At 41.7% G+C, this 26,707-nt stretch overlaps 1 protein-coding gene across 1 annotated transcript in view; it reads right to left on the reverse strand.

Moving 5' to 3' along the window:
• Positions 1 to 11,771: 11,771 nt before the first annotated feature.
• LOC112215247 (copine-8) overlaps positions 11,772 to 26,707 on the reverse strand; it is a 220,199-nt gene continuing 205,263 nt past the window's right edge. Inside the window, exons 19-21 of the mRNA XM_042299746.1 lie at positions 23,105 to 23,162; positions 19,485 to 19,558; positions 11,772 to 13,975 (exon numbers count right to left, since the gene is read on the reverse strand). Coding sequence (XP_042155680.1) covers positions 13,754 to 13,975; positions 19,485 to 19,558; positions 23,105 to 23,162 — 354 coding nt within the window. The 3' untranslated portion in view covers positions 11,772 to 13,753. The remainder of the gene's footprint in view (positions 13,976 to 19,484; positions 19,559 to 23,104; positions 23,163 to 26,707) is intronic.

A 26,707-nucleotide genomic window follows, 5' to 3' on the forward strand; every position in this document is an offset into this window, starting at 1 on the left:
TCTAACTATCTCTGTCTCTCTCTCTGTCTCTCTGTCTCTCTGTCTCTCACTCTCCACCTCTGTCTGTCCCTGTCTCTCTCTAACTATCTCTGTCTCTCTCACTAACTCTCTCTGTCTCTCTCTTCTCTCTCTCTCTATCAATTCAATTCAATTTGCTTTATTGGCATGACTTAACAATGTACATATTGCCAAAACTTATTTTGGATATTTACAATATGAAAAAAAAAATGAGGATCAAAATGGTCAATGGGACAACAGTAACAACAATAACCAAGGGTCAAAATAACCAGACATTCAACAATAACAATAAGCATACAGTGCTGTGCAGGTTGATTGGTCTGTCAGACACTGTCCCTCAACTTATGGCAGGCAGCAATATAGTGCGCTGCCAACCCACAGCTCTCTGCGTCCTCCCCCAACAGGACGGGTAGCCTACTCTCATCAGAGAGGTCTTTGAAACCTTTAATAAGGGTTTCACATTTGGGGAAACAACCGTCTCTAATTGTTTTATATTTTTGACATTTTGTCAGGAAGTACAGCTTTGTCTCAGGTTCTGCTGTTGTGCAGTGGTTGCACAGCCTTTCCTCTACAGGGAGCCAGGTTTTCCTGTGTCTACCCTTCTCAATGGCAAGGCTGTGCTCACTGAGCCTGTACTTTGTCAACATTTTTCTAAGGTTTTGATCAGTAACCATGGTCAAATAGTTTGCCACGATGTACTGTCGATTTAGGGCCAGATACAGTGGGGCAAAAGAGTATTTAGTCAGCCACCAATTGTGCAAGTTCTCCTACTTAAAAAGATGAGAGAGGCCTGTAATTTTAATCATAGGTACACTTCAACTATGACAGACAAAATGAGAAAAGAAAATCCAGAAAATCACATTGTAGGATTTTTAATGAATTTATTTGCAAATTATGGTGGAAAATAAGTATTGAATCCATTTTAGAATAAGGCTGTAAAGTAAAGAAAATGTGGAAAAAGTCAAGGGGTCTGAATACTTTCTGAATGCACTGTAGTGCACTACTTTTGACCAGACCCCTATGGGCCCTAGTCAATAGGGAGTAGGGTGCCATTTGGGATAGAGACAGTGTAATGAGAATGTGTTTGTATGAAGAACAGTGTGTTCTCTCACACAGCAAGCAGTAAATAATCCCATCAGGAAGATATAATAACGTTCAAGATAATGGATTTTTTCTCTTGTGTTTGTCTTTGTACACTCTGAAGTATTGTCCTCAACCACTCACAATTACTGCTTTGGAGTCAACTGTGTGTATAAGAGATTAAGGTTTTTCATAAAATATGATAAAATGTGACAAAATAAAAATGTATTTATAGTTTAAATCTATAAATAATTCTTTGTAGATATTAAACCATCAATACTTTTATACGTATAATGTGTTAATTGTCTATAAATATTTTCTATTTGTTACAACACCTATCATATAAGTATGTGACTGACCAAGCCATACTCATGGCAGCTTTGACTGAAGGCACTGAGGTTGATCCCACTGTATGGCTGTTTGGTTGTTTGGCTCCATATTTGTTTGGCTCCAAAATTGTATGTCTCCATAATAATTCAAATCAATTCCACAGGATGCATCATCTGTAGATGTCTATCCCAGATAAGATTAACATCATAATTGAATTTCTCTACTAATGGAAAGCCACCCCAAACCTCTCCACTTTGTCATGAATCTTATTAGAATTTTTTTCTCTCTCCAATTTCGTGGCATACAAATTGGTAGTTGCGGTCTTGTCCCATCGATGCAACTCCCGTATGGACTCGGGAGAGGCGACGTTTGAGAGCCATGCGTCCTCTGAAACACGACCCTGCCAAGTTGCATTGCTTCTTAACTCTGCTCGCTTAACCCAGAAGCCAGCTGCACAAATGTGTCAGAGGAAACACCGTACAAATGGCGACTGAAGTCAGCGTGCATGCGCCCGGCCCGTCAATGGGACAAGGACATCCCGGGCGGGAAAACCCTCTTCTAACCCAGGTGACGCTGGGCCAATAATGCACCGCCTCGTGCGCCGTCTCCCGATCGCGACACAGCCTGGGATCAAACCTGGGTCTGTAGTGAAGCCTCAAGCACTGCGATGTAGTGCCTTATACCCCTGCACCACTCAGGAGGCCCTCTTTGTCATTATTCTACTAGGGGGAAGCCACCCCAGACCTCTCCACTTTGTCCCAATTACTGTGTTTGAGTTATCTTTACCCTTTAACTGTCTTTTCTTAAAAAAAACATGTTAAAACACGATTTCAGCCTAAATTCCTATTACTAAACTACTCAAATAAGAACTTCCAATCGTTTTTTTCAACTTGATGTTTTTTTTTTTAGGAATAACAGAGTGTGGTGTCAAACCAGGTGGTTGAGAAGTCAAGAGAGAGTTGTTCAGAACCTTCAAGATCAGCGGGCAAATCACAAAGTCAGTCAGTCTGTCCAGTCTGACATCCTGAGCGCTCTGTTTATAGCTAACTAGCAACATAAAAGCTCTCTTTTTAACCAAGGCAGTGTTGTTCAATACAGTATACTTTTTTAGTGTGATCGATTCGGCCATGTCGGGGGTGGCTAGTACCACTACAAGTTGAGCTAGCTTTGTTTGCTATATCCAAAATGTACTGTAGCCTAATGACTGGTCTTGGAGTAACGAAACCTGTGTGTTGTAGCTAGCTAGCTAACGTGTGTCTGTGAGATGTAGTATTCTACACCGTGCTGCTACAATGACTGCCCATTAAAGTCTAATAGCATTTATCTTTTTCAGAGGGGGGTTACAGGTACAAACAATATAAAATAAATACCTACAAAGATTATCTTAGACAATACCGCTTGGTGGCTTACAGATTCTTCTTGGAGTTTGTTCTACGTGGGGAGAAGCTAGGCAGAGGACACTGACTCCCCTTGACTGTGTGTGTTGTTGGGGCCATTCCAGTCATTCATCCCTCACACGATGGACAGTATGCTGGATACAAAGAAATTGATGACTCAAGAGATGTGAAAGGTCCCATGACAACAATCTACCCTTGTATCAAAGAAACTATGCACACCTCATAGTGTGCATAGTTTGAAGTACTGTATATTTTATTCTACTGCATATATGTTATACATTGCCTTAACTGTTCCTGAATACTAATGTATAAACTCACCTCGGTCTCCAGCGCAAATAAACTTGATCTTGAATACAAGCCATGTCTACTTATTTGCTACATTGACAGCCTAATCTACTATTTTAATGTTTACTTGCGAACAAATTAAAGTTGACATGATACACCCAACTCCCTGCATCATTTGTTTTTTTTGCAGTAATATTATACCTAGTTAAAATACAAATACATTTCATGAATATCACAATGAATTGATCCAGAAGGGCAACACTTCATTGGTTTCAGATGCAACTGGAATAATTTAGTCACTTGTCAGTATACCTGTAACAAATATTATATAAAACATTAGATCAAACTTCATCATATATATATATATATACTGTATGTACAAGAGCTAACCATATCTATACCACAATGCAGTTGTGTTGGTTGAATGTTCCAGGCAGGTTCCAGAATGTTCTTCAGCTGGGAAACCTCGTCTAGTGTTGGCCAATGGCAGCCGGTCTGGCAGAACTTTATGAGCTCTATGACCTTGGACATAGACCATATGCTCTGGCTCTTGCCAGCTCTGTGCAGTCTTTTCCTCTTCCGAGTCAGATGAGGATGAACTTGTTCCCGGCTGAACATTTTCATCCAATGGGACCACAGGATCTGTATTACTAAAAGCTGGTGTCAATGTCACCACCGTCATCATCATCGTCACCATCATCATCACCGTCATCGTCACCGTCATCATCATCATCATCATTACCAGCAGGATTAATCTGTGGGACAAACACTAGTCCGTGATTAGCCAACATATTACTGCTTTATCCCCACCAATACACACTCAAACAAGGTACTATATCCACTCATCCCCCACATGTCAATAAATCACGCATACTAACCTTCACATACAACACCCAGCAGACACCAGTCAGTCACTAACACCATCCCCTCCTTACTAATAACTCTGCTTTTCTCCAATTTAGACTTCAAGTTTTGTATAAATAATCAACCAAGCCTCCATAATACCAGTGGTGGAAAAAGTACTCAATTGTCATACTTGAGTAAAAGTAAAGATACCTTAAATGTTAAATGACTCAAGTAAAAGTGGAAGTCACCCAGTAAAATACTACTTCAGTAAAAGTCTAAAACTATTTGGTTTTAAATATATATATTTTTTTTTTATTTAACCACACATCACGACAAGAGAGACACCACAACACTACATAAAGAGAGACTTAAGACAACAACACAGCATGTTAGCAACACAACATGACAACTGGGCACAGACAACAGCACCAAGGGTAAGAAGGTAGAGACAACAATACATCACGCTAAGCAGCCACATCTGTCAGTAAGAGTGTCCATGATTGAGTCTTTGAATGAAGAGATTGAGATAAAACTGTCCAGTTTGAGCTCGTTGGAACGAGTTTGAGCTCGTTCCAGTCGCGACCTGCAGCGAACTGAAAAGACGAGTAACCCAGGGATGTGTGTGCTTTGGGGACCTTTAACAGAATGTGACTGGCAGAACAGGTGTTGTATGTGGAGGATGAGGGCTGCAGTATATATCTCAGATAGGGGGGAGTGAGGCCTAAGAGGGTTTTATAAATAAGCATCAACCAGTGGGTCTTGCGACGGATATACAGAGATGACCAATTTACAGAGGAGTATAGAGTGCAGTGATGTGTTCCATAAGGAGCATTGGTGGCAAATCTGATGGCCGAATGATAAAGAACATCTAGCCACTCGGGAGCACCCTTACCTGCTGATCTATAAATTATGTCTCCGTAATCTAGCATGGCTAGGATGGTCATCTGAATCAGAGTTAGTTTGGCAGCTGGGGTGAAAGAGGAGTGATTACGGTGTCTAGATTCTAGATTTAAATTTAGCCTGCAGCTTTGATATGTACTGAGAGAAGGACAGTGTACCGTCTAGCCATACTTCCAAGTAGTTGTATGAGGTGACTACCTCAAGCTCTAATCCCTCAGAGGTAGTAGTCACACCTGTGGGGAGAGGGGCATTCTTCTTACCAAACCACATGACCTTTGTTTTTGAGGTGTTCAGAACAAGGTTAAGGGTACAGAAAGCTTGTTGGACACTAAGAAAGCTTTGTTGTAGAGCATTTAACACAAAATCCGGGGTGGGGCCAGCTGGATGAGAGAACTTCCTACTGCCTGAGCTATATACTTAAGTATCAAAAGTACATGGAATTGCTAAAATGTACTTAAGTATCAAAAGTAAAAGTATAAACCATTTAAAATTCCTTATATTAAGCAAATCAGATGGCATAATTTTCTTGATCAGAGGCAGTAAGGATGACCAGGGATGTTCTCTGTTTAGTGAGTCCTCCAGATCAGAGACAGGAGGGATGACCAGGGATGTTCTCTGTTTAGTGAGTCCTCCAGATCAGAGGCAGTAGATGACCAGGGATGTTCTCTGTTTAGTGAGTCCTCCAGATCAGAAGCAGTAGGGATGACCAGGGATGTTCTCTGTTTAGTGAGACTGCAAGATCAGAGGCAGTGGGGATGACCAGGGATGTTCTCTGTTTAGTGAGTCCTCCAGATCAGAGACAGTAGGGATGACCAGGGATGTTCTCTGTTTAGTGAGTCCTCCAGATCAGAAGCAGTAGGGATGACCAGGGATGTTCTCTGTTTAGTGAGACTGCCAGATCAGAGGCAGTGGGGATGACCAGGGATGTTCTCTGTTTAGTGAGTCCTCCAGATCAGAGGCAGTGGGGATGACCAGGGATGTTCTCTGTTTAGTGAGTCCTCCAGATCAGAAGCAGTAGGGATGACCAGGGATGTTCTCTGTTTAGTGAGTCCTCCAGATCAAAGGCAGTAGGGATGACCAGGGATGTTCTCTGTTTAGTGAGTCCTCCAGATCAGAAGCAGTAGGGATGACCAGGGATCTTCTCTTGATAAGTGTGTGAGTTGGACCATTTTCGTGTCAAAATGTAACAAGTACAATTTTGGGTGTCAGGGATATTGTATTATTTTCTTTAGGAATGTAGTGAAGTAAAAGTAAACGTTGTCAAAAATATAAATAGTAAAGTAAAGTTCAGATACCCCCAAAAAGCTACAAGTAGTACTTTAAAGTATTTTTTACTTTAGTACTTTACACACCACTGCATAATACACAGAAAACTACAGTAGAAGTTGTAAGCCTACTTATAAACACACAAACTATGACAACAAGACACACACCATGTTTATACCTAGTTGCAGTATATTTATTTACTCATCATGGAGTCATGGAAATATTTAGGAAAGGTGACTAGTTATTGGTGCTGAGCTTGACGTTGATGATGCTGCAGATGTTGATGGGATCAGACTCTGTAAATAGAACACCAGTCATGTTAGCCTCTGATTTAGTATAGTACGTCAGCTTGCTAACATTAGCTTGCTAAGTTACAAAGCAGCTGGTTAATTACATTGATTTGCGTTGGGAATGTCTAGCCAGCGTATTATGAATGCTAACTTGAGCTAGATTTTGGTGTAAATAAACAAATGTAGTTAGCTACGTTACCGCTGCTCGACTCCTAACGCTTCGATCACACAGACAGTGTTTTTGCATTTTGGTACATCAGAATTACATTCATTTCCAATGAAATGCTGCGTTTGCCTTGCAGCATTGCTTTGCAGAGCGTTCGGTGTGCGTCAAACTGTACTCGTAGCCAACTTGACAGAAATGGTAGCAGAAGGTGAATGTTGAACACACCAACAGCGTAGTTGCGCAAAATAGTCCGCAGCATCATCTGGATATGTGTGTACAAAAACAAGTTCAACATTCACCTTCTGCTACCATTTCTGTCAAGCCGTCTACACATACAGTTTGACGAATAGGTTTGATAAATCCAACGTACGCCCCACACCGAACTTCAGTCAGATGCTGGTCTCAGACGATCCCGCAGGTTTAGAAGCTGGATGTGGAGGTCCACGCTACTCCTGGGTTGGCGTGGTTACACGTGGGCTTCGTTTGTGAGGCCAGTTGGACATACTGCCACATTCTCTAAAACGACGTTGTAGATAGCTTATGGTAGAAAAATTCCAAATCCATTTTCTGGCAACAGCTCTGGTGGACATTCCTGCAGTCAGCATGCCAATTGCACGCTCCCTCAAAACTTGAGACTTCTGTGACATTGTGTCATGTGGCAAAACTGCACTTTTTATTATAATTTTACCCCCTTTTCTTCCCAATTTCATGTTATCCAATTCTTAGTAGAATGACAACAATTATGTCTCATCGCTACAACTCCCGTACGGGCTCAGGAGAGAAGAAGGTCAAAAGTCATGCGTCCTCCGAAACACAACCCAACCAAGCCACACTGCTTCTTAACACAGCGCGCATCCAACCCGGAAGACAGCCGCACCAATGTGTTGGAGGAAACACAGTGCACCTGGCAACCTGGCTATTGTGCACTGCGCCTGGGCCACCACAGGAGTCACTAGTGCGCAATGAGACAAGGATATCCCTACTGGCCAAGCCCTCCCTAACCCAGACGACGCTAGGCCAATTGTGCGTCACCCCACGGACATCCGGGCGCGGCCGGCTGCAACAGAGCCTGGGCGCGAACCCAGGGTCTCTGGTGGCACAGCTAGCCCTAGACCACTGCGCCACCCGGGAGGCCACAAAAGTGCACATTTTAGAGTGGCCTATTATTGTCGCCCAGCACAAGGTGCACCTGTGTAATGATCATGCTGTTTGATCAGAGTCTTGATATGCCACACCTGTCAGGTGGATGGATTATAGGAGGAGAAATACTCACTAACAGAGATGCAAACGTTTTTTTGTGCACAAAAATTTGAGAGAAATATAAACCCAAAGACATGTTGCGTTTATATTTTGGTTCAGTGTGTACAGCTGTCTGTTCTGACTGTAGACGACAGTAGTGTATGGTATACTACAGTTTCATCTATCTTTTATCCCCCCCGGTGGTAAAGGTAACTATCCAAAGAATCATCAGCAAAATGGTACCTAGATGCTTTATCAACCCATGACAGTTAAATGTCATTAGTAGCTCTTTGTCTCTTTGTTTAACTGTTAAAACAGCAGAGAAGAGTCATGGCTACTTTCTCTAGTCTGTTCTTGTTCCAGCTGCTGTCTTCATCCCCCCCCCGAGGTGGCCAGCTTGGTTTGTCAGCAATGCATCTCATTAAAGCTGCTGAGAGAAAACACATTTGAAAGGGGAACGCATGCTGTAAGGGCCGAGGGGACACAGAAAAAAGTGTTGTGATTGGACAAGTAAGATCAATCCCAGGGGATATATTCATCGGAAAAATCCTGAAATAGAAGTCTAAAGATTGAATGAAAATGCCTGGGATATCTAGGTTTGTTCGTTTTAACACTGGCAGCTACTGGTTTCATTTTTTTGGCAAGAGGAACCCCAGCATCTCCTCTCAAGATAATTATTTACTTTAACCTGCTCTCAGATCTGTTTACTGTAATTTTCAAGCCAAACATGATATGACAATGAGTGACAAGAAGTTGTCAGAATGTCACAAGTCGACTGGCTCTGAGGCTACACTCACTGAGATCAACTCTATCAGATAACCCCCCTCTCTCTCTCTTACATTCTGTAAAAGTTGTCATGATTTCATTACTCTTCAATCACTTTATTAAGGCAATCCATTACAATGCATTTTACACAAACCACAGAATGACAACAATTATGTCCAATGTCTGGTTTGGAAAAGTATTCTTCATTATCAGCATGCAAACCAGAGACCAAGAGGGAGGTACACACTGTAAAGCATAGATATACAATGGCATAGAATGACATGCCATTCTATGTCTACAGTATGCTGTAAACACCCCCAGAAGGGCAGAGAATAAATAAGGATAACCAAACGCAGTACCCATCTAGGAACAAACCAAAAGGGAAAAGCAGGGATGCAACATGCTAGATGACTGCAGTCTACCCTAGATATAATCATCATCATCATCTTACGATACAAATGGCTCACTCAGGAAGTGCCTGTCTATCACAGGCCATCGGTAAGGTGAGAGGAACGAGGAGGGATCACAAACATGCACATTTCCTTAAAGAGGCTAATTTCAACAGAACATCTTTTGAAATCTTTTTGGATATCAAGTCCCAGTCGTTTTACGGGGTTTGTGTACACAGTTAGGATTCAAAGTGGTTTTGAACAGCATACTCTTACACGATTGCTTTGTTATAACTCAACACAAAATATCTTAACAGAACTTGACAAAATAACAATAAAAATCTTTAACTACAATTACCTATCTCTTTAGAATCATTTGATCTACGCTCAAACCGCGTCCGTTATCGCCCAGTACACGAAATAGAGACCGATCAACAAACACTTTTTCATAACTATTTGCTCATAGCCTTGAGGCAATGTAAATATAGCTTCAGTCAGTCTATCTAAATTGTAAACAAATGCTAACTTTGAAAATGTATAGCAAAACCCTGTCATACGAACATTATACTGCCACAACATCACTCCAATAGATCCGTGGCGTCGTTCTCAATTAATACAAAAGCATAATAGCACTCATGTAGGAACATACAGCATATCTGTTGTTTAAGATGCAATAATAATAGTAAATAATAGTATATATTTTTTGTTCGGTTGGCTTTACTGTACATATGAAATGGTTACCATTCTAGACATTAGTAATTATATGTTCAATAATATAATATAGGAAGGGAACGGTTGCTCACACAAAATTGAAAAAAGGAGAATCGAATCTGGATATGCAAAAGTCCGTTTCCATACTGTAGGTAGACACATTTGTTTTGAGATGTTGCATTGTTGCGACCTATCTGTGAGAAAATATTGGGTTTTGTGACGGTAGTCTATATCGTATTGGCATTGCATTGGCATGAAGGCAATTTCATGTGTTTTAAACAGAGAGAAGAAGACATCATTATGCACACTTCCTTCCACTGTAGAAAAAGACTTGGCAATCAATAGTGCAGACAGATGCTATCCATCTGCTGTGTCCCCTCTATGGGAGGTTAACCCGGTCGGACTGAAGAGACAGAGCCAATGACTCTGTTGTGTGGTTACTCTGCTCTGCTGTGTGGTTATGCTGTTCTGCTGTGTGGTTACGCTGCTCCACTGTGTGGTGATAGTGCTCTGCTGTGTGGTTATGCTGCTCTGCTGTGTGGTTACGCTGCTCTGCTGTGTGGTGATAGTGCTCTGCTGTGTGGTTATGCTGCTCTGCTGTGTGGTTATGCTGCTCTGCTGTGTGATTATGCTGCTCTGCTGTGTGGTTATGCTGTTCTGCTGTGTGGTTAAGCTGCTCCACTGTGTGGTGATAGTGCTCTGCTGTGTGGTTATGCTGCTCTGCTGTGTGGTTACGCTGCTCTGCTGTGTGGTGATAGTGCTCTGCTGTGTGGTTACGCTGCTCCACTGTGTGGTGATAGTGCTCTGCTGTGTGGTTATGCTGCTCTGCTGTGTGGTTATGCTGCTCTGCTGTGTGGTTACGCTGCTCTGCTGTGTGGTTATGCTGCTCTGCTGTGTGGTTATGCTGCTCTGCTGTGTGATTATGCTGCTCTGCTGTGTGGTTATGCTGCTCTGCTGTGTGGTTACTCTGCTCTGCTGTGTGGTTATGCTGCTCTGCTGTGTGGTTACGCTGCTCTGCTGTGTGGTGATAGTGCTCTGCTGTGTGGTTATGCTGCTCTGCTGTGTGGTTATGCTGTTCTGCTGTGTGGTTACGCTGCTCCACTGTGTGGTGATAGTGCTCTGCTGTGTGGTTATGCTGCTCTGCTGTGTGGTTACGCTGCTCTGCTGTGTGGTGATAGTGCTCTGCTGTGTGGTTATGCTGCTCTGCTGTGTGGTTATGCTGCTCTGCTGTGTGATTATGCTGCTCTGCTGTGTGGTTATGCTGTTCTGCTGTGTGGTTACGCTGCTCCACTGTGTGGTGATAGTGCTCTGCTGTGTGGTTATGCTGCTCTGCTGTGTGGTTACGCTGCTCTGCTGTGTGGTGATAGTGCTCCACTGTGTGGTGATAGTGCTCTGCTGTGTGGTTATGCTGCTCTGCTGTGTGGTTACGCTGCTCTGCTGTGTGGTGATAGTGCTCTGCTGTGTGGTTACGCTGCTCCACTGTGTGGTGATAGTGCTCTGCTGTGTGGTTATGCTGCTCTGCTGTGTGGTTATGCTGCTCTGCTGTGTGATTATGCTGCTCTGCTGTGTGGTTATGCTGCTCTGCTGTGTGGTTACGCTGCTCTGCTGTGTGGTTATGCTGCTCTGCTGTGTGGTTATGCTGCTCTGCTGTGTGATTATGCTGCTCTGCTGTGTGGTTATGCTGCTCTGCTGTGTGGTTACTCTGCTCTGCTGTGTGGTTATGCTGCTCTGCTGTGTGGTTACGCTGCTCTGCTGTGTGGTGATAGTGCTCTGCTGTGTGGTTATGCTGCTCTGCTGTGCTGCTCTGCTGTGTGGTTATGCTGCTCCGCTGTGTGGTTATGCTGCTCTGCTGTGTGGTTATGCATGGTTATGCTGCTCTGCTGTGTGGTTATGCTGCTCTGCTGTGTGGTTATGCTGCTCTGCTGTGTGGTTACGCTGCTCTGCTGTGTGGTTATGCTGCTCTGCTGTGCTGCTCTGCTGTGTGGTTATGCTGCTCTGCTGTGTGGTTATGCTGCTCTGCTGTGTGGTTATGCTGCTCTGCTGTGTGGTTATGCTGCTCTGCTGTGTGGTTATGCTGCTCTGCTGTGTGGTTATGTATGGTTATGCTGCTCTGCTGTGTGGTTATGCTGCTCTGCTGTGTGGTTATGCTGCTCCGCTGTTCGCTCAGGAAACTACTACTTTAATATGTCAACAACTTCATTTTGGCAATATAACAACAAGTCATAGATGGCATTATACCAATTGAAAGTTGTCTTGATACATACAGTGTAACAGAGGCAGTTCAGAACCAGGCTCGTGTTATGAGTAACCTTGTCTGAAACGAGAAGACTTGTGTTGGCCCCTTCAGCTAATGGCTAGGTTTTAGCTTAGCGGGCAAATACAGTCTTGGGGTTCTTAGGAAACCCCGGTTCGAACCCCAGGTCACATTATACATCAATAACTTCAATTAAAGACGTCAATACATCCCTGGCAGCGAGTTGGAAATCTATCAGTATTCCAGTTGAAGTGAGGAAAACAGATTGTTCATGGTATCAACTGCTCTTTGTGCAGTTGCTTTTTATATATTGACTCCCTTTTAATGACTTGTTATAAACACAATTAATATACAGTTTACTACAATACTTCCAATTGTTCTATTATGCCGTTATCAAAGTATTTTCCATCCGGTTCAAAAACAAACAATCTAGTCCAACAAAAAAAAGGATTGCGGTTGACTTGACATCGAACTGAAGAAACCAAACTAACATTATACCAACTTTTTAGTACATTCTCACCGTTATACACCCGCTGCCCTAATATCCATGGCCCGGTGTGCGCAAGGGATGAAGAACAATCAAAACAGAACCGACAACATCGACCACAGCAAATATAATGAGAAGGATCTTATAAACGACATGGCATTCCCTCCACATACTACGACTATGTAAATGCTATGTAAATACTATGTAAATGCTATGTAAATACTATGTAAATGCTATGTAAATTCCAGGCCTTTGAAGATGTGGCTACGCTCATGCATAACTAGATGAATTATAATATTAAAGAATGTAGAATGTCAAGTAAATAGATTATCATAAACAATGATATTCTAGAACTGGAAGAAATGAATTATAACAGTCCTTTCCATTGTATCTTGTTGTGGTAGCTGTTGGTTAGCTTGTATATAATTGTGATATATACTTCAGTATCAATGCATTGTATATGATATTTGTGCTTTTAATTTGGCCTTTATAGTGCATTGTATTGATACACATTGAATATGTGTAGGGTAAGTAAGTCTTGTATATGATGCATGAAGGTAAACTGTCACACAAACAGCTGGTCCTCTGAATAACTGTTACAGTCAAACATGTCAAATAACTCATCTTCATCGTTCCTAACTATTCCTAAACAGCTGGACATTATCTAATTATAAACATGCTTTATATTACAGTACTAATTGAAATAGAAATAAACAATTATTTATAGCATTGATCACCCCAACAATTGGTATGGGAAAATATGAGGATCCCCAACCCCCATGAATAAATGCTGTAGTTTTTACAATAAATAAATCATTATACAGATGATTTCTTAGTCCCACATACACAACCACTCTAAAAGGTATCATATGCACAAACATGACTGGCACGTTCTAATAATTAATGACCTCAAAAAACCTCCCTCTGTACCTCAGGGTACAAGAGTATGGGTACATGGGTTAGAGTATGGGTACAGGGTACAAGAGTTATGGGTACAAGGGTATACTACCCATAACTTTCCTTTACATTTCTCGTCTCTTCTTCTCCTCCTCTCTTTCTTATCCCCCTTTCCACCCTCCCAATCAGGCGTTGAAACTCAAAAATAAAACTCCCCGATCTTCAGCTTTTTTTGTTGCTCAAAGCAGTCTTTCTGAAGTCTCGTTCCAAAGAAAATAGAGTGCTATTTGTTCAGCACGACAACCAGATGAATATGTAAAGAAGGAGAAAAATGTGCCTTGAAGCATTGCCACATTTCGTTTCTCCATGAGGGGTTGCACCATCCAGGCTACCACCCACCCTACCCTGAAACTACTTCCCCAGGGTTGGAGCCTCAAATGGGAGTGGGGGTGGGGCTCAGATAGGGGTGGGTGTGGTCCTGGTCCTCAGGGCCTGGTTCCTCATTGGGTGGAGGCAGGGGACAGGGTTTGATACCTCTATTCTTCATGTAGAGGATGAGCTGTTCAGGGATCTCAGCCAGGACGTCTTTGGCTAGCCGGGCCATACTCAACACGTGGTTTCCTGTCCGGTCCATGTAGTCTCTGAACGGGACAAACTGCACGGGGACGGAGATAGTAGGGGTCAGGTAGAAAGTAGAGAGAGAGACAGATACAGAGAGAGACAGATATAGAGAGAGTAGGGGTCATTAGAAGGTAGAGAGAGAGACAGATATAGAGAGAGTAGGGGTCATTAGAAGGTAGAGAGAGACAGATACAGAGAGAGTAGGGGTCATTAGAAGGTAGAGAGAGACAGATACAGAGAGAGTAGGGGTCATTACAAGGTATAGAAAGACAGATATAGAGAGAGTAGGGGTCATTAGAAGGTAGAGAGAGACAGATATAGAGAGAGTAGGGGTCATTAGAAGGTATAGAGAGACAGATATAGAGAGAGTAGGGGTCATTAGAAGGTAGAGAGAGACAGATATAGAGAGAGTAGGGGTCATTAGAAGGTATAGAGAGACAGATATAGAGAGAGTAGGGGTCATTAGAAGGTAGAGAGAGACAGATATAGAGAGAGTAGGGGTCATTAGAAGGTAGAGAGAGACAGATACAGAGAGAGTAGGGGTCATTAGAAGGTAGAGAGAGACAGATACAGAGAGAGTAGGGGTCATTAGAAGGTAGAGAGAGACAGATATAGAGAGAGTAGGGGTCATTAGAAGGTAGAGAGAGACAGATACAGAGAGAGTAGGGGTCATTAGAAGGTATAGAGAGACAGATAGAGAGAGTAGGGGTCATTAGAAGGTAGAGAGAGACAGATATAGAGAGAGTAGGGGTCATTAGAAGATAGAGAGAGACAGATACAGAGAGAGTAGGGGTCATTAGAAGGTAGAGAGAGACAGATACAGAGAGAGTAGGGGTCATTAGAAGGTAGAGAGAGACAGATACAGAGAGAGTAGGGGTCATTAGAAGGTAGAGAGAGACAGATACAGAGAGAGTAGGGGTCATTAGAAGATAGAGAGAGACAGATACAGAGAGAGTAGGGGTCATTAGAAGATAGAGAGAGACAGATATAGAGAGAGTAGGGGTCATTAGAAGGTAGAGAGAGACAGATACAGAGAGAGTAGGGGTCATTAGAAGGTAGAGAGAGACAGATACAGAGAGAGTAGGGGTCATTAGAAGGTAGAGAGAGACAGATATAGAGGAGTAGGGGTCATTAGAAGGATAGAGAGAGACATATACAGAGAGAGTAGGGGTCATTAGAAGGTATAGAGAGACAGATATAGAGAGAGTAGGGGTCATTAGAAGGTAGAGAGAGACAGATATAGAGGAGTAGGGGTCATTAGAAGGTAGAGAGAGAGACAGATACAGAGAGAGTAGGGGTCATTAGAAGATAGAGAGAGACAGATATAGAGAGAGTAGGGGTCATTAGAAGATAGAGAGAGACAGATACAGAGAGAGTAGGGGTCATTAGAAGGTAGAGAGAGACAGATACAGAGAGAGTAGGGGTCATTAGAAGATAGAGAGAGACAGATACAGAGAGAGTAGGGGTCATTAGAAGGTAGAGAGAGACAGATACAGAGAGAGTAGGGGTCATTAGAAGATAGAGAGAGACAGATACAGAGAGAGTAGGGGTCATTAGAAGGTAGAGAGAGTAGGGGTCATTAGAAGGTAGAGAGAGACAGATACAGAGAGAGTAGGGGTCATTAGAAGATAGAGAGAGACAGATACAGAGAGAGTAGGGGTCATTAGAAGGTAGAGAGAGACAGATACAGAGAGAGTAGGGGTCATTAGAAGGTAGAGAGAGAGACAGATATAGAGGGAGTAGGGGTCATTAGAAGGTAGAGAGAGTAGGGGTCATTAGAAGGTAGAGAGAGACAGATACAGAGAGAGTAGGGGTCATTAGAAGATAGGAGAGACAGATACAGAGACAGTAGGGGTCATTAGAAGGTAGACAGAGAGTAGGGGTCATTAGAAGGTAGAGAGAGACAGATACAGAGAGAGTAGGGGTCATTAGAAGATAGAGAGAGACAGATACAGAGAGAGTAGGGGTCATTAGAAGGTAGAGAGAGACAGATACAGAGAGAGTAGGGGTCATTAGAAGGTAGAGAGAGAGACAGATACAGAGAGAGTAGGGGTCATTAGAAGGTAGAGAGAGAGACAGATATAGAGAGAGTAGGGGTCATTAGAAGGTAGAGAGAGAGACAGATATAGAGAGACAGATACAGAGAGAGTAGGGGTCATTAGAAGGTATAGAGAGACAGATACAGAGAGAGTAGGGGTCATTAGAAGGTATAGAGAGACAGATACAGAGAGAGTAGGGGTCATTAGAAGGTAGAGAGAGACAGATATAGAGGGAGACAGAGAGTAGGGGTCATTAGAAGGTAGAGAGAGACAGATATAGAGGGAGACAGAGAGTAGGGGTCATTAGAAGGTAGAGAGAGATACAGATATAGAGGGAGACAGAGAGTAGGGGTCATTAGAAGGTAGAGAGAGAGACAGATATACAGGGAGACAGAGAGTAGGGGTCATTAGAAGGTAGAGAGAGAGACAGATATAGAGGGAGACAGAGAGTAGGGGTCATTAGAAGGTAGAGAGAGACAGATATAGAGAGAGAGTAGGGGTCATTAGAAGGTAGAGAGAGACAGATATAGAGAGAGAGTAGGGGTCATTAGAAGGTAGAGAGAGAGACAGATATAGAGGGAGACAGAGAGTAGGGGTCATTAGAAGGTAGAGAGAGAGACAGATATACAGGGAGACAGAGAGTAGGGGTCATTAGAAGGTAGAGAGAGAGACAGATATAGAGGGAGACAGAGAGTAGGGGTCATTAGAAGGTAGAGAGAGACAGATATAGAGAGAGAGTAGGGGTCATTAGAAGGTAGAGAGAGACAGATATAGAGAGAGAGTAGGGGTCATTAGAAGGTAGAGAGAGACAGATATAGAGGGAGACAGAGAGTAGGGGTCATTAGAAGGTAGAGAGAGACAGATATAGAGAGAGTAGGGGTCATTAGAAGGTAGAGAGAGACAGATATAGAGAGAGAGTAGGGGTCATTAGAAGGTAGAGAGAGAGACAGATATAGAGGGAGACAGAGAGTAGGGGTCATTAGAAGGTAGAGAGAGAGACAGATATAGAGAGAGAGTAGGGGTCATTAGAAGGTAGAGAGAGACAGATATAGAGAGAGAGTAGGGGTCATTAGAAGGTAGAGAGAGACAGATATAGAGAGAGAGTAGGGGTCATTAGAAGGTAGAGAGAGAGACAGATATAGAGGGAGACAGAGAGTAGGGACCGAGGCAGGATTCATAACCCAATTGCCAGTGGGTATGTGTGGCCTGCCGTCGGCAGTAATACAACTAGTCCAAACTCCTGCACAAGGGTTTTCTATAGTGCTGGGACCTGTCTCCAGATGGAACATCGCAAATGCTACCAATATGCTTCACATCAGAATGTTATTGATATTTCAATTCAGAAATGCAATATTTTTGTTTCTTTTTTCACTCATGATTGATTTTCTCGTAAGATATCAGATTGCTGGGTTGGGGGAGTGTGGCTTTCACAAAAGGATACTCTGCTCTTCCCCTCTGACAATCAGGAAAGAGAGTAAACAATGTTTACCTGTACAATGTCTCTCTACAAGATTAGAAAAGGAAGTTAAATCTACCTGAAAAAATGTCTCTCTACAGGGTTAGAATAGGAAGTGAATTACCTATACAATGTCTCTCTACAGGGTTAGAATAGGAAGTGAATTACCTATACAATGTCTCTCTACAGGGTTAGAATAGGAAGTGAATTACCTATACAATGTCTCTCGACAGGGTTAGAATAGGAAGTGAATTACCTATACAATGTCTCTCTACAGGGTTAGAATAGGAAGTGAATTACCTATACAATGTCTCTCTACAGGGTTAGAATAGGAAGTGAATTACCTATACAATGTCTCTCTACAGGGTTAGAATAGGAAGTGAATTACCTATACAATGTCTCTCTACAGGGTTAGAATAGGAAGTGAATTACCTATACAATGTCTCTCTACAGGATATCAATGTCTAGAATAGGAAGTGAATTACCTATACAATGTCTCTCTACAGGGTTAGGGAAGTGAATTACCTATACAATACAGGAAAGAAGTGAATTACCTATACAATGTCTCTTACAGGGTTAGAATAGTACAATGTCTATACAATGTCTCTCTACAGGGTTAGAATAGGAAGTTAAATTACCTAACAATGTCTCTCTACAGGGTTAGAATAGGAAGTGAATTACCTATACAATGTCTCTCTACAGGGTTAGAATAGGAAGTGAATTACCTATACAATGTCTCTCTACAGGGTTAGAATAGGAAGTGAATTACCTATACAATGTCTCTCTACAGGGTTAGAATAGGAAGTGAATTACCTATACAATGTCTCTCTACAGGGTTAGAATAGGAAGTGAATTACCTATACAATGTCTCTCTACAGGGTTAGAATAGGAAGTGAATTACCTATACAATGTCTCTCTACAGGGTTAGAATAGGAAGTGAATTACCTATACAATGTCTCTCTACAGGGTTAGAATAGGAAGTGAATTACCTATACAATGTCTCTCTACAGGGTTAGAATAGGAAGTGAATTACCTATACAATGTCTCTCTACAGGGTTAGAATAGGAAGTGAATTACCTATACAATGTCTCTCTACAGGGTTAGAATAGGAAGTGAATTACCTATACAATGTCTCTCTACAGGGTTAGAATAGGAAGTGAATTACCTATACAATGTCTCTCTACAGGGTTAGAATAGGAAGTGAATTACCTATACAATGTCTCTCTACAGGGTTAGAATAGGAAGTGAATTACCTATACAATGTCTCTCTACAGGGTTAGAATAGGAAGTGAATTACCTATACAATGTCTCTCTACAGGGTTAGAATAGGAAGTGAATTACCTATACAAGTGTCTCTCGACAGGGTTAGAATAGGAAGTGAATTACCTATACAATGTCTCTCTACAGGGTTAGAATAGGAAGTGAATTACCTATACAATGTCTCTCGACAGGGTTAGAATAGGAAGTGAATTACCTATACAATGTCTCTCGACAGGGTTAGAATAGGAAGTGAATTACCTATACAATGTCTCTCTACAGGGTTAGAATAGGAAGTGAATTACCTATACAATGTCTCTCTACAGGGTTAGAATAGGAAGTGAATTACCTATACAATGTCTCTCTACAGGGTTAGAATAGGAAGTGAATTACCTATACAATGTCTCTCTACAGGGTTAGAATAGGAAGTGAATTACCTATACAATGTCTCTCTACAGGGTTAGAATAGGAAGTGAATTACCTATACAATGTCTCTCGACAGGGTTAGAATAGGAAGTGAATTACCTATACAATGTCTCTCTACAGGGTTAGAATAGGAAGTGAATTACCTATACAATGTCTCTCTACAGGGTTAGAATAGGAAGTGAATTACCTATACAATGTCTCTCTACAGGGTTAGAATAGGAAGTGAATTACCTATACAATGTCTCTCGACAGGGTTAGAATAGGAAGTGAATTACCTATACAATGTCTCTCTACAGGGTTAGAATAGGAAGTGAATTACCTATACAATGTCTCTCTACAGGGTTAGAATATGAAGTTAAATCTACCTGTACAATGTCTCTTTCTGCTAGCTTCCCTCGCGAGGAGATTCTGATGTCATCACCGTCCAACTCCACCATGGCTACCGGAAAGAGAAGAGACCAGTTTAGATCTCTAGTGTCTGAGTGAGTCACCACCCTTCATAGTGTCTTATAACACCAGTTTAAACCTCTAGTGTCTGGGTGAGTCACTACCCTTCATAGTGGCGTATAACACCAGTTTAAACCTCTAGTGTCTGGGTGAGTCACCACCCTTCATAGTGGCGTATAACACCAGTTTAAACCTCTAGTGTCTGGGTGAGTCACCACCCTTCATAGTGGCTTATAACACCAGTTTAAACCTCTAGTGTCTGGGTGAGTCACTACCCTTCATAGTGGCGTATAACACCAGTTTAAACCTCTAGTGTCTGGGTGAGTCACCACCCTTCATAGTGTCTTATAACACCAGTTTAAACCTCTAGTGTCTGAGTGAGTCACCACCCTTCATAGTGTCTTATAACACCAGTTTAAACCTCTAGTGTCTGAGTGAGTCACCACCCTTCATAGTGTCTTATAACACCAGTTTAAACCTCTAGTGTCTGGGTGAGTCACTACCCTTCATAGTGTCTTATAACACCAGTTTAAACCTCTAGTGTCTGAGTGAGTCACTACCCTTCATAGTGTCTTATAACACCAGTTTAAACCTCTAGTGTCTGGGTGAGTCACTACCCTTCATAGTGTCTTATAACACCAGTTTAAACCTCTAGTGTCTGGGTGAGTCACCACCCTTCATAGTGTCTTATAACACCAGTTTAAACCTCTAGTGTCTGGGTGAGTCACCACCCTTCATAGTGTCTTATAACACCAGTTTAAACCTCTAGTGTCTGGGTGAGTCACCACCCTTCATAGTGTCTTATAACACCAGTTTAAACCTCTAGTGTCTGGGTGAGTCACCACCCTTCATAGTGTCTTATAACACCAGTTTAAACCTCTAGTGTCTGGGTGAGTCACCACCCTTCATAGTGTCTTATAACACCAGTTTAAACCTCTAGTGTCTGGGTGAGTCACTACCCTTCATAGTGGCGTATAACACCAGTTTAAACCTCTAGTGTCTGGGTGAGTCACCACCCTTCATAGTGTCTTATAACACCAGTTTAAACCTCTAGTGTCTGGGTGAGTCACTACCCTTCATAGTGGCGTATAACACCAGTTTAAACCTCTAGTGTCTGGGTGAGTCACCACCCTTCATAGTGGCTTATAACACCAGTTTAAACCTCTAGTGTCTGGGTGAGTCACTACCCTTCATAGTGGCTTATAACACCAGTTTAAACCTCTAGTGTCTGGGTGAGTCACCACCCTTCATAGTGTCTTATAACACCAGTTTAAACCTCTAGTGTCTGGGTGAGTCACCACCCTTCATAGTGGCTTATAACACCAGTTTAAACCTCTAGTGTCTGGGTGAGTCACCACCCTTCATAGTGTCCTATAACACCAGTTTAAACCTCTAGTGTCTGGGTGAGTCACTACCCTTCATAGTGGCTTATAACACTACTGCCTGTCTAACTTGACCAATTATGCTGGCTTTATAATAAACCAGTTTTAACATGCTCTGCATTGTCTACACTGAGTGTACAAAACATTAGGAACACCTTCTCTTTCCATGACATAGAATCCAGGTGAAAGCTATGACCCCTTGTTGATGTCACTTGTTAAATCCACTTCAATCAGTGTAGATTAAGGGGAGGAGACAGTTTAAATAATATTTTTTAAGCCTTGAGACAAGTGAGACATGGATTGTGTATGTGTACCATTCAGAGGATGAATGGGCAAGACAAAATATTTAAGTGCCTTTGAACGGGGTATGGTAGTAGGTGCCAGGCGCACCGGTTTGTGTCAAGGGCTGCAATGCTGCTGGGTTTTTCACGCTCAACAGTTTCCTGTGTATATCAAGAATGGTCCACCACCCAAAGGACATCCAGCCAACTTGACACAACTGTGGGAAGCATTGGAGTCAACATGGGTCAGCATCCCTGTGGAATGCTTTCGACACCTTGTAGAGTTCATGCCCCGACAAATTGAGGCTGTTCTGAGGACAAAATGGGGGGTGCAACTCAATATTAGGAAGGTGTTCTTAATATTTTGTAGAATCAGTGTTTATTAGGAGTTACTAAACATCATAATGTATGGTGTCCATATTAGGATAGCCTCAGGAGTGGGTCTCCGTGTCACTCGGACTTGTAGTTTTTATTTATTTTTATTTTATTTCACCTTTATTTAACCAGGTAGGCTAGTTGAGAACAAGTTCTCATTTACAACTGTGACCTGGCCAAGATAAAGCATAGCAGTGTGAACAGACAACAACACAAAGTTACACTTGGAGTAAACAATAAACAAGTCAATAACACAGTAGAAAAAAGAGTCTATATACATTGTGTGCAAAAGGCATGAGGAGGTAGGCGAATAATTACAATTTGGCAGATTAACACTGGAGTGATAAATGATCAAATGGTCATGTGCAGGTAGAGATACTGGTGTGCAAAAGAGCAGAAAAGTAAATAAATAAAACAGTATGGGGGTGAGGTAGGTAAATTGGGTGGGCTATTTAGCGATGGACTATGTACAGCTGCAGCGATCGGTTTAGCTGGAGTTGGAGGCTGTCCTAATATGAACAGAGTAATTGTGGGTTATTAAGACCAATTTAAACTTGCTATTGCATTGTGGGAGTCAAAAACCCATCATGGCTATTATGGACTTCAAATAAATGATAATAATTGCTTTTTACATTGCGAACATTCCCAGCACCGTAATTAATAATATTAAAGAAGCATATTCAGAAAGAAATACCAGCCAGCCCCTGTAACAGCACACAACACAACAAGTTCGAGAGCATCAAAGTTGTGACCGTGTTACAAACATTCAAATTGTACGCAACAGCTGTGAACTGGGTTTAGAACCCTGCAGGTTGACATCCTGCTTATTATCTAGTGACTTCCACCAAACCTGCCAATTAGCTAACATCCCTCACATTGAAACTGTCCCTGATAACCTCGGCCCTTATTAATTGTATTGCATTATCTACAGTACATTCAACCCAATGCTTGTGGACTGGGAACGTATAAATGGTCAAACATCATGGGAATATTTGACAGAGGAATTTCTTATTTGTGTTCTGTTGACTAGTTATGCTAATTTATGATGATGTAATTCTTTATCATGGGTCAAGGGCGGCAGGGTGGCCTAGTGGTTAGAGTGTTGGGCTAGTAACCGGAAGTTGCAAGTTCAAACCCCCGACCTGACAAGGTACAAACAAATCTGTTGTTCTGCCCCTGAACAGGCATTTAACCCACTGTTCCTAGGCTGTCATTGAAAATAAGAATTTGTTCTTAACTGATCTTGCCTAGTTAAATAAAGGTTAAAAAAAAGTTAAAGACATTATGTGAAAATATGTTTAACTTTATCTAAGCCCAATAGTGAAAAAAAGATTTTCAAACCAACCAGCAGCTTATAAAGGTATCTTTTGAAAGCATTTTCCCCTCTGAAAACATTTAACATAACTAAAATGCTAATAAAAACAAAACAATAAAAACATGAAAGTATTATAAAATCTAATTTTGTGGGAATGAGTGTGAATGAGGGGGGGTCAATCTCACCATCGAACTCAGCGTGTCCAACTCCAACAATGATTATAGACATAGGAATCTTAGCAGCCTGCGGAGAACAAACAACAAGTAGATTCCATGGGATCTTATCTACATTCTGACAACAAGGTGCTTTTTGAGTTCTTACGAGGACAAAGTTTTAGGCTTAAACATGTACACGTTTGCCTTTGTTCAATGTCTTTAGCAAAAAAAAAATAAAAAAAATCGATTACAAAAAAAAAATATATATTCTGAAGAGGACTGATGAAATATTCAAATCCATCACAAACCAATCTGATGTCCTTAAACAAAGCAGTTTACCATTACTCAAACAGTGTAGGATGCATTGGGGGTTATTCAGTGACATGGTAGCAGTTCTGATTCATCATTCACTAGTCTGCAGTCTGGTAATCCAGTCACAAAGGGCAGCAAGACACAAGGAGACCATTGGACAAGCGACACATAAATGTGCATTGAAAAAGACAAGATAACCGAAACAATACATTTGCTGACAAATTCCCTCTCTGCTGATTGCTGTTCGGTCTCTCTTTCCAAGCACATGACATTGTGTAGTCACCCTGTGCCGCAGTGGAACACAGCCCAGCTCCAGTCGGACAGTCAAGGGAAATACACTATTACATCAGGATTGCACAAACAGAACGATTCGTCTATATTATTCAGCAGGCGTCTCTGAAACCAATGTGGATTATAATATATTTTTTAAACATTTGTGTTATTGCCGTGGGAAATAGCAGCTTCAATTTATTTTACAAGGAAAGGAGTTGAACATATTGTTGAACATAAGTGACAATTTTGAGTCCCTGCTAGTTATATATAAGGCCAACATAATAAACACATTACACAACAAACAATGTCTATATTCTTCTCTACACTATGCAATGTTTATCTCCACAGAACAAGGAGAGAGAAGAGGATAACATTTAACTTCATATACAGTACCAGTATAAGGTCTGGAAACACCTATTCATTCCAGGGTGTTTATTTTACTATGTTCTACATTGTAGAATAATAGTGACGACATCAAAACTATGAAATAACACATATGGAATTATGTAGTAACCAAAAAAAGTGTTAAACAAATCAAAATACATTTTATATTTGAGATTCTTCAAAGTAGCCATCCTTTGCCTTGATGACAACTTTGCACACTCTTGGCATTCTCTCAACCAGCTTCATGAGGTAGTCACCTGGAATCAGTGGCGACCTGTCATTCAGGGCACGTGGGGCAGGTTTGCATGTTATTTTTGGCATTAATACGTGTCACATATCAGTTTGCAACCAATGTAATAAATATTTGGAATATTTGAGTTAATAAAGCCACATACAAACATGGTCTCTTTTTTGCTTTCTTGAGTCAGGCAGCTCCGAAATGCAGGTGTTTCAGACTTACATTAGACCATCAAATCAAATCAAATCAAATCACATTTTATTTGTCACATACACATGGTTAGCAGATGTTAATGCGAGCGTAGCGAAATGCTTGTGCTTCTAGTTCCGACAATGCAGTAATAACCAACAAGTAATCTAACTAACAATTTCAAAACTACTGTCTTATACAAGGTGTAACAAGGCTCGCTCATTAATGTCTTAATCGAAATTACGGATTGCCTCTTATCTGCTTGTCGTCTGCTTATGCCATAGTTTGTACATCTAAATTGTCAGTATAAATCACATTTGTTTAAGCAAGTCAGCCATGTCTTTTCAAAAGGCAGTAAATGAGGCTGGATGAACTGTTTCGCTGCCAGACAAGGCTCTGCTGATAGCCATGTGTACAGTTTGTGGGCACCGTTTGTCACCGTTAGAGTGCAATTAATATCTTGTTTACTGTTGTGTTGTGTAGTGGCTTTTGCTGACATGCAACCCACTTTTTTTGTTTGCCCAACCAAGATTTACATGCTAAAATCACCACTGCCTGGAATGCATTTCAATTAACAGGTGTGCCTAGTTAATGCGTTTGAGCCAATCAGTTGTCTTGTGACAAGGTAGGGGTGGTATACAGAAGATAGCCCTATTTAGCAAAAGACCAAGTCCATATTATGGCAAGAACAGCTCAAATAAGCAAAGAGAAATGACAGTCCATCATTACTTTAAGACATGAAGGTCAGTCAATGCGGACAATTGAAAGAACTTTGAAAGTTTCTTAAAGGTCAGTTGCAAAAACTGTCAAGCGCTGTGATGAAACTGGCTCTCATGAGGACCGCCACAGGAAAGGAAGACCCAGAGTTACCTCTGCTGCAGAGGATGAGTTCATTAGAGTTAACTGCACCTCAGATTGCAACCCAAATAAATGCTTCACAGAGTTCAAGTAACAGACAGATCTCAACATCAACTGTTTAGAGGAGACTGTGAATCACTCCTTCATGGTCAAATTGCTGCAAAGAAACCACTACTAAAGGACACCAATAATAATAAGAAAAACGAGCAATGGACATTATACTGGTGGAAATCTGTCCTTTGGTCTGATGAGTCCAAATTTGAGATTTTTGGTTCCAACTGCTGTGTCTTTGTGAGATGCAGAGTAGGTGAACGGATGATCTCTGCATGTGTAGTTCCTACCGTGAAGCATGGAGGAGGAAGTGTGTTTTGCTGGTGACACTGTCTATGATTTATTTAGAATTCAAGGCACACTTAACCAGTGTCATGACGTTGCCCTCTTTGGGTACAGAAAGCCCCATCCCCCTCTCCCTGTCTCCTACACCCAGGCTGCTGTGGTCAGAGAGAGGTCGTAAATTCCTGGAGGAGATTATCTCCTCATGGCCACAGTATAGAGAGAGAGAGTAGAGTTTTCTTAGAAGAAAACAAAGGAATTTCTTCCACCTCACAGAACTTGAGGTCCGAACAAAATGTTTGTTCTGGAGAAGGTAAAAAAGATCGGTGAAGAATCCAGCTACGAACTGGTCCGTTTGGTACAATTTTGTGAAACTCATGGGAGACATTACCATAACGCTGTTTATATAATATCCTCAGATATGAAGCTTACGTCTAATTGTTGTATATGATGAATGAGTGAGGATGATACTGTTTGTGAAATTGTGTAATGTGATTTTGGCCTGTTTAATGAAGGAAACTCCAATTCCCTAAAAAGTTTCAATAAGTCCTTAGCACGCCCCCAGGGGCACAGACAGGACCTGGCATTATGAGACAGCCTTTTTCTATGTCCCGAATAAAACCCCACCTGGGTTTTCTATCACCAGACCATGTTGCTCTCAATTACGAGAGGACAAAGGTTGCAGACCAGCTTACCTCGATAACGAGAGAGCCAAGGTTTGAGTAGATGGCTGAATCTTTTAACCATACCACGTGGTTAAACTCTTAGACTATCGATACCGACAGAATAAGAACAAGTCTTTGAGATTAATTAATAGTCAGCAGCTAGGAATTCGGTATCATTGAACGCGAAGACCGACAACCGCCGAAACACCTATCCTATAACGACATGAATGAATGTCACTCTGAGCTATCCATTCTAACCACGAAAAAGAGAGAGAGAGGACGGACACTCTCCAACAGAAACAAACTTTTCAACAGAGACCCCGACGACACACTGAGCGTAAATATATATTGATTTCAATTGTTCCCAAATGAGTGAGCGTT

Source organism: Oncorhynchus tshawytscha, linkage group LG16 (genome assembly GCF_018296145.1).
Source record: "Oncorhynchus tshawytscha isolate Ot180627B linkage group LG16, Otsh_v2.0, whole genome shotgun sequence".
In the NCBI taxonomy this organism is placed as follows: Eukaryota; Metazoa; Chordata; class Actinopteri; order Salmoniformes; family Salmonidae; genus Oncorhynchus; species Oncorhynchus tshawytscha.